Consider the following 9,427-nt stretch of genomic DNA (forward strand, 5'->3'; position numbering starts at 1 on the left):
TCAACCCCTAACCCTAATTTTACAGTTGCTGGCTAGTTTGGCACCAGCATCTGGATCTTGTCTAATAGACAGCAAAAGGCAGTTGGAGGTGAGACGTTGTGGGTTCAAGCACTCGACTCCTAACCCTAATTTTACAGTTGCTGGCTAGTTTGGCACCAGCATCTGGATCTTGTCTAATAGACAGCAAAAGGCAGTTGGAGGTGAGACATTGTTGCTTCAACCACTCAACTCCTAACCCTAAGTTTACAGTTGCTGGCTAGTTTGGCACCAGCATCTGGATCTTGTCTAATAGACAGCAAAAGGCAGTTGGAGGTGAGACGTTGTTGCTTCAACCACTCAACTCCTAACCCTAATTTTACAGTTGCTGGCTAGTTTGGCACCAGCATCTGTATCTTGTCTAATAGAGAGCAAAAAGCAGTTGGAAGTGAGACGTTGTGGGTTCAAGCACTCGACTCCTAACCCTAAGTTTACAGTTGCTGGCTAGTTTGGCACCAGCATCTGGATCTTGTCTAATAGATGGAATATCTCCTAACATGTTTGGGTGCTATGGCCACAGACATTAGGACTGATTATGTAAAAATAAATGTCAAATTTTTAGTTTCATTGTAATGTTTGATTTGTGTTTATATACACCAGAAGTCTACAATAATAATACCTGTAAAAATGGTGATATTAATAATGCAAAGTGTGAAAAAATTTATTACTGTTGAATTTTTAAGTTTCATTGTAATGTTTGATTTATATTAAAATCATACACACATACAATTTTAAGATTTATTTACACAGAAGAAACTGTGAGGTCTGGCATAGCTTGGTGGTTAGGCCATTCGACTCACAATCTGAGGGTTGCAAGTTCAAATCCCCATCATCAAACATGCCCCTCCTGTATGGTTGCCAACTGGGCCAGCCACACAGGTGTAAAAATTCTTGGGTTATAAAAATAACTATGAACTCAATACTAATCGGAATTAAGGTTTTTAAGAAAAAAATAGAACGGTGCAATTTTTCTGAGCCTTCAAAAGGCAACTGAACACTTAGCACTGTTTGTACAATACTTCATATAATAAGGGCTGAAAGCTTATCATAAATAACTTTTAACATGATAAAAAGTATGTAGTATATCATAAGTTGGTTGAATTCTATGCAGCTCCTTGATACAACTGAAACATTAAAAAACAAAGGTTTCTTCCATCTGAAGTCAAAGGTCATCCAGTTTCTCAAGCAAGGTATTTTAAAACTAATTTGTTAAAATGATGTTATAGTTTCCTCTACATCTTTTAATAGTAAACCCATAAATTTTGAAATTTAAGCATTTTCACAAATTTAACATCTAGTGTAAGAGTCAACCAGACCAAAATTGCAGATTTTGTGAGGTAGAAAATAGTCCCTACCCATACCAAAATTTTTCCCCCCAAATTGACTAAGTCTGGATAAGGGAATGATCTGAAAACCTCAAATCTGTGTAGTTTCTATGATACAACATTTCATGCTTGTAATACCAGGTAATAAGTAGGTTTACTCCAGAAGGGGTGGACATTCTTCCCGTGATAATCACTCATAGTGTATATTTGGAACTGTTGTGTGATTGGTGCCCCATTCAATGTCTCATTATGATTGGGTGACAATAAAAATCAATGATTGGAAAACATTTGGGGTCTTGACCACTCTTCTTCTGCTATAGTACCAAGGAGTAATAACTGTTTTAGTTCTGTCTCTTCGTCCGTGATACAGCTGCAACAAGTGAAAATGCATTGTATCATGATTTTCATTATCTATGCAAGTAATATGGCATCGGCTGCATCTTCTTCCACTTTTTTTTAACTTTCCACTTGGTTCTTGTGTCCAACGAGCAGACATAGACAACCAAAAATGAAGAAATTAGACAAGTGTGAGATGCACACAGCAAGAATAGCAGAAGTATGATGACAGACATACAAGGAAAGACGAGACAGATAATCAAGACTGTTACAGAAGAACAATACAATTGCATGCATACAGGGACAGAGAACTGAGACAGATAAAACTGCACAAGCTCCACCAAGACAGACAGCTGAGATGTGGTGAATATGCGACTTCTAGAAGACGTCGTTACTGTCTTGGATAGTTTCCTCAGACGAGTTATCTCTTCTCTCTGGATACTTCTTTACCAGATATTCTAGCATCGTTCCTAGGCCTCTCTTGTGAGAGGAATCTATCTCACCAAGCTCAAATAGCTTTTTGATATCCTTTCGGAATTCAAGGATGTTTTCTTGCCGTACATTTGGCCTCTGCATGGTCGAGTTGCCCACCCACATGGAAACAAAAACAAGCTTTTAGTCATTTGGGACAGAGCTGTACATGTTCTCCTCGCCATTCTTGACTTCAACAATGCCTACTTCCATAGACTTCCGCAAAAATAGGGCTCTCTTGATAGCATAGAATCGGACGTCACATGACTCAACAAGATTATAAAATATAAAAAATTATAGAGAAGCCACGTGTAGTCCGACCAATATTTCTTATATTTTGCTATAAAATTTTCCTGGTCTTGAGTATAGTGGAATATTATACTTACTTAATAACTTGTTTATTTCTTCTGTAGCATTTCAGCTAAAAAAATATGTTTATGTTAACTTTGTTTTGTATTCTAGTTGAGTGGTTGATAGTTTTTTCTACTGAGTCTACCCATCTTTAAAAAATGTAAGATTGTTACACTACTATAATATAAATGGTAAGCATCATTTTTGGCAATCATAATTCCACTAGAGCTGGGTTTAATGGCTTGTTCTCTAGCCAGAAATTTGAAGATAGTTTTAAACATTCTGAGATTCATCGAGTGGCATTCAAGCAGTGTCAAAATTTTTTCTTATATCTTATTGATATTAAGTGTTACTCGCATGGAAAATTTGATCTTTATAATGCCCCTTACTTAAACAAGTTATACTAAAAACACACACAAAAACTTTTAATACTTGGCAGCTCCTTCCCTGCACTGAAGCAGTCCATTATGAGAGTACAGAGTGGTACCTCTAACAGCTGCATTGGTTCAAATACAATGAACTGAATGTCAAGTGTACAAGATGTAAGAAGGTCTGTATTTATTTAATAACCAGTATTACTGTTACTCTATTCCGTTTTACTGTATATTTATAATTATTTTTATTAAATATTCATTTGATTAATACCTTAATACAAGATGCATGTTTAATTAATCAACAATGTTGTTATAAACATGTGACTGACAATAACATTGTCTTATAACTTTCTGTTACAATTGAAGGTCTGTATTTATTTTCTAATCAAACAGCACTACAATGTTCTGTTTTGCTATTTATTTATTATGCTTAATCAAGAATTTTATGGTGAGAGACTATCACTGTTAATCTGCTGTTGAATATAGATTGGTTTTGCTTAAATCAGCTGCAGTTCTTTTAACTGGCCAATAGGGTGCTCTTACAATACAAGCTTACTGTATGTAGCTATACAAGTACTGGAAATAGCATCAAGTACTGTACATAAACAATGTTTTGTTTTTAATATAAAACATGACTACTGTTCTACATAACATATTTTTAAACTACATGTTTTTTTTTCCATTCGTATACATTACCTGTAAAACAAAGAATTTTGAACCTGATATAACCTAGTACTTATGGTGATATCATGAGTAAGTTATTAATAAGTACTATTGAATGTTCAATCCATCGTTCGGTAATGTGTTCCAAATCTTCAAAATACACATCAATTACAGCCCTAGATTTTACATATTTCTCTTTCTAAGTGAAAAAAAAGTGTGAGGATTTCTTGTTCTGGTCTAATCTGTAAAGTGATTTAAATAGTGGAAAAGTCTGCTATAAGTATAAGCATTAGAATGGTCTATAAAGAACTTAACCCTAATCTCATGGAAATAGTTGGACAAAAAGGTGTCTAAAAGTTAACTCTGAAATCAAATTTTAAATCCTACTTAGTAATTAACTCAATGTCATTAACAGATTCTACAGTTAAGCCTATTTACATTTTATTAACACTACTTTTAGTAACCAAAATTCAATCTTACTTAATGTAATGGAACACGAAATATACTGTTTGTTACCTTTCAAACTTTGTGTAATAAAGTATGATAATTTCTTTCATGGTGAGAATTAATTATTTGTATAATGATCTTACGTTAATTAGAATAAATGTTTGAATGTAACAGTTTCACAGAAAATAATCATAAAATAATAAATGAAAGTGATGCCTCAGTACGGTGAAGAAAAGTGACATAAGTCTTCTGTATTTAAGAGTGTGATAAATAAAAATATATTAAATATTATTATTACTATACATAATATACTGATATGAAACTATACTGAATTTATAAATTCTAATACTTCTAGACCTTCAGTAAGACTTTTATTATTAAGAGTAACTTTTTCAGTAAGGCTAAGACTAAGTTTCTCGCAGATCAAAAGAAATTGTTCAACATTAAATTTTAAAACAAAAAGTGATTAATGAGATTGAATTAGGTAAGTACACCTATTTCGTGGCTTGTTACACTTTACAGAGCTAGTGCATTGTTACATTAATATTAAGTTTTAATAAAACATCACCAAACCGACATAATTAGCAAATTCAGTTTTACTTTTAGTTGCAAATTATACTACAGTTATACTTGCACGTTGTAAAACTAGGCCTAATTAGGTAACTTAGAACAACATGCTATAGCTTACCGGAAAATTTTCTTGAAAGCACTGTTTGAGAAGCATTAGATACAATTATTACGCGACTTTCACAAAAAGATAATGTCGATAGTGCTAAACGTCTGGTTAAAAAACCTGCCATTTTATTTTATTATTTTAATTTAACTATTTTAAATCAAAAACACTATATTTTACCACCGCGACAAGCTTGCTCCAAAATAGGAAAAACAAAGTGACATCTACACTTCATTTATTACAATCAACGAAAGCAATAGGTTTTATGGATATTACAAATGTTACTTTTAATAAATAATTTTATAGTGATATTCGTAACCAATGTTACCAACTTAAATAATGGAGACAAACGTAATCTATGTAACGGGAAACACTTTTAACCTTTTCAGTTTTATAACATTTATTGTACACAGTTATGCAAGAAAATTAAATATATCTCCAAAATATATACTTTGAAAGAAAATTCACGATGCATATATTTTTGTAACACTAAATAAAAATATTGTGATAATGGCTTTTGTTCCAAATTATAAAATATGAAAGATGTGTAGTGTTTTTTCGTGTAAGAGATCATTGGCTGGACTACGGAAAACAATTCCTATTGGTCACTGCTATTAAGCTATTCGGTGAAGAAACGCTGTAGGTTTATACTAGGTTTTAAATGGTATATTTCATATTTATTGTAAAATAAACATATTACGCTTTCATAAAGGTATATATAAATATTAAAGTTATACAAATTTATAACAATGTAGTTATTGATAACATATGGCTTATTCATATTCACTGCATGATTATTATTTATGTTAGAAAGTTTGCAATTTCTATCATTGGCTGAAAAATACCTCGTGGGCGTGGTTTACATCGAAGTCTTGCAAGGACGGAGACCTTACAATACAATCCGTTAGGCCTAGATCGTAAATTGTAAATTTTATAACAACTGTAACCAAACACGAAAAAGTATGATGTATAATAGAGGCACAACTTGTATAACAAATTATTGCTAAGAATAATAAAACTGTAGTTTGGCATTGGTAAATGTTTGTGGACATATTATGACATGTTTGTTATTTACTTCTGCTTTAAGTTTTCAGGGAAACGTTTTAAAGTTTGTTCATGTTACCAAATAACGATTGTTTGTTTGTTTGTTTTGTGGTCTGGTTTCTTTGGAATTTCGTGCAAAGCTACTCGACGGCTATCAGAGCTAGCCATTCCTAATTTTCAAGTGAAGATTAGAAGGAAAGCAGCTAGTCAACATCACACACCGCCACCTCTTGGGGTACTTTTTACCAACAAATAGTGGGATTGATCGTGACATAATAATGTCCGACGGCTGAAAGAGCGAGCTTGCTCGGTGACGGGAATCGAACTCGCGACCTATCAGACCAAGCCAGGCCTACAAAATAACGACTAAATATAATATCTTAACACGCCTTTCTCGGAAGAGCATTTATAAAGTAAACAATAATGATAATAACTTTTGTAGATCTAATACCGTTAGCAAAATAATTGACCACTTTTAAAACAAATAATTTGGAAACTGAATTCCCAAAATTCAAGTGGAAAGATTTATAAATATTAAAAGAAAAAAATGAGTAAATATATTAAAATTCCTATTGGAAGGGCTATGCATTGAACCCTCGGCTCTCTCTATTTTTAAGTCTTTTTATCTCAGGGTACTAAAAGTGGTGTAATTTATCTCAAAATGATGAATCACAGTGTTAGCTTTGTATATAATGAATGTACCCACCTTTATGAGGCGTTAAATAGAATGACCTGCTCTGAGAATAATCACCACTGCGATCAAGAAATATTATTGCCAGTTCACTTCTAAATAAACAAATTATCCGTTTTATAATCGTAAGTGATATTTCGAACCTGCACTTTAATTTAATCTTTGAGAAAAATGTGCATTTGTTTATTTTTGATTCAAAGCTTTTCAACTCACACAATAGTGGTAGTTTTATGATGTTTTATGGTACTATAGATCATCAAAGTTATTCTATTTCTCCCTGTCTTCCTTTCTATAATATACTTATTCTAAGTACCCGTGTATGAAAGCAAAGGAGAATGTGTTATAACATCATCAATGGAAATACCCACACATGTTCCTAATGTTTACATGAATATTTTTTGTTTCTTGTTAACAACTACAGATGTCACTAGTTGTTCTTTAAGGTGCTTGACGTCGTATTATCATAAATTGCCATCGGAGGTGGGGCATATTTGGCTGGCTGTCATTTCTTCTCGGATGATGGTTGCCCGTCTTGAATATTTTAAGAATTTAATTATACATCATGTTAACCACAATACAGGATGTAGTTATTCTGCTTGGTTGGTTGTTTTCTTTGGATCGTTAATATATGTAGCTAAACTCCTATTGGATTATCCAAGAAACACTTGCAAAGTACAACCTATAAGAGAACGAGTGAACTGGTTTGATCTATATATCCAGTGCCAACAACTTATGACGTCACACAAACAACATCCAATGAACATTCATACATTCTGCGACGGATTAGTTTACCCGATGTAAAAAAAAAAATAAATATATATAAGGACTTCAAATTGTGACAGATAGTTGTTAAATGTTCATACGGTTCGCGGCATATGGAAGACTTATTTGTTTTCTATTTATTTAAATAGAGGTTTGGGATGTGGCAACGTGCCTATATCGTGGTGTAGTAACGGCGTCACTGACCATGGAAAAACTTCTGATATAAGCGTATAATTGATTATATTATGTACTTTTCATTATATTCAATTAAGAAACTTATTGTACATCCTGTGAATATTTACATACTATGCCATATAGCTTAATTATATATTTTTGTAAACTCCAAAATCGTATTTACTTCCACTGATTAAAGTATTTAACGTGTTTTAGTCGCAATTATATTAAGTTGTCTGACTTTGTGGCTAACCTACATCAACCATATGTGTTCCAGCGAAGATGAATTATTCAACTCCACAAAACGTTTACTTTTATTCTTATTTATCGAAAAGAAAAGCCGATTTCTATACTGAGAGTGAACGGCGGTAGCTACCCTAACTTGGAAGAATTACAGCGGAACCAAAACAACAACGAACTATCTGTCTTCAAAACGACCATTTCCGGTTCGTTGAAAGTAAACTTTTACGCCACTGATATGTTATAACAATTGTCGTGTTATGAAAAAATTAAAAATAATTACTTATTTTCATTTAACTATTAAATTACCATTAATGTTGGGTGTATTTTAAAGGTAATTCTGATAAAGTGAATCGTGTCATTCTTCCTCAACAGATCTCGTGAGTCGATTCCCATTAGGCTTTAACACGAGTTGCGCTAGAATAAAAAAAAAAGGAGCTTTTCAAGAATTGTAGTTTGTAATATGGTGAAATAACTACAAATGGGATAAGTGGAGTGTTTGACAGCTATATCTTGTAATATTTCAAATATATTAAAAACACGAAAAGTGACGTGTAATTTCCAGAAATAACTCAAGTGAGGTGAACTTTTTAATAATTGTAGCTCGTAATTTGATGAAATAACCTAACCAGAATAGGTTGCAATTTGTTAGAAACCGACAAATAAAGGCGGAGCTACGAGAAAGCTATATCCTAGCGAGAGTTCATATAAGTAGATTAAGGCGGAGCCACAACTTCCAGGGCGTGAGATACATTGTTAACAGACCAAACAAAAATTAGTAGAAGATAAGCTTCAAAAAAGCTAACCTGTAGCGTGATTTATTCTAAAATATAAGGGTTGAGCCGTAACTTCCGGGTCACGTGATACATTCCTAAAGGACCAAACAGAATTCAGACTACAACAGAAACCGGACATATTACGTGGGGTTGTTTGTTGTTACTTCTAAAAATCAATATCAGGTGGAAGAGCCGAAAACGTTCAGCAAACAGTTACGTACTCATCCCTCACACTCGTAATATCACTGATCAAAAAGCTTCGATAGAATCAGCAATGTTAAATTGAACAGCTAATAGCATACTACTTGGCTGTAGGTGATTGGCTAAAAAACTATAACGTAACAATGTAAAAGACCAATACGGGAATCCCTTCCTAATACAGCACTACTGCTAAGTTGTTATATAGTTCTTTCAAATCTAATGTTTATCACGAAAAATAACATTTGCCAGAAACTTTATTATTTGTTGCGGTTTAGACAATTGTGAATTTGTACGTATATTTCTTGTTTTCGTGTCATATTTCTGACAAATGAAGATGAATTTATAATTAGCAATAATCGTATTCCACACCAGTATATGCCTGAAAAAAGTTTTAACTTTAAGTTTTGGATGTCTTTAATTATATATATGACTATATCTCCCTTATGTTCTTCATTTTTATACAATTTGAAATGTTTCACAATCAGAGGTTAAAATAAGCCGATACAGCGTACCAGTACGCTGTACCGTTAAAACATTTTATGTTTTGATTTTTAACGATATTATTGGGGGTCATGTTACATTGTTGTATAAAAATATACAATTTTCGAATAATTCAGTGCCCTCTATTTCACTGAAATCGATTTACAACTTATTGATAGGTGTAATATAAATAATATTCCAAGAGGAACGAATTCTCGTAATTTAGGACGATAGCTATGGTGATCGCCATTGTAACCGCCTCGGGGTTGATTGGCGACCTTTGGCTAGTCTAACCTACAAATATTTTGAAATGAAACTTAAATATAGTAATTTTTCCTATTAAACACAGTATCTATTGATATTAGTTTGTATATTCAAATATT

The 9,427-nt window shown here is 32.9% G+C and overlaps 1 protein-coding gene across 1 annotated transcript in view; it reads right to left on the bottom strand.

Annotated features, from left to right (window-relative positions):
- The window catches only part of LOC106474822 (3-hydroxyisobutyrate dehydrogenase, mitochondrial-like), a 7,757-nt gene extending 2,766 nt beyond the window's left edge, over positions 1-4,991 (bottom strand). The window contains exon 1 of the mRNA XM_013935513.2: positions 4,692-4,991. Within this exon, the coding sequence (XP_013790967.2) occupies positions 4,692-4,803 (112 nt within the window). The 5' untranslated portion in view covers positions 4,804-4,991. The remainder of the gene's footprint in view (positions 1-4,691) is intronic.
- Between the last annotated feature and the right edge of the window lie 4,436 nt (positions 4,992-9,427).

Source organism: Limulus polyphemus, unplaced genomic scaffold, assembly GCF_000517525.1.
Source record: "Limulus polyphemus unplaced genomic scaffold, Limulus_polyphemus-2.1.2 Scaffold7727, whole genome shotgun sequence".
In the NCBI taxonomy this organism is placed as follows: domain Eukaryota; kingdom Metazoa; phylum Arthropoda; class Merostomata; order Xiphosura; family Limulidae; genus Limulus; species Limulus polyphemus.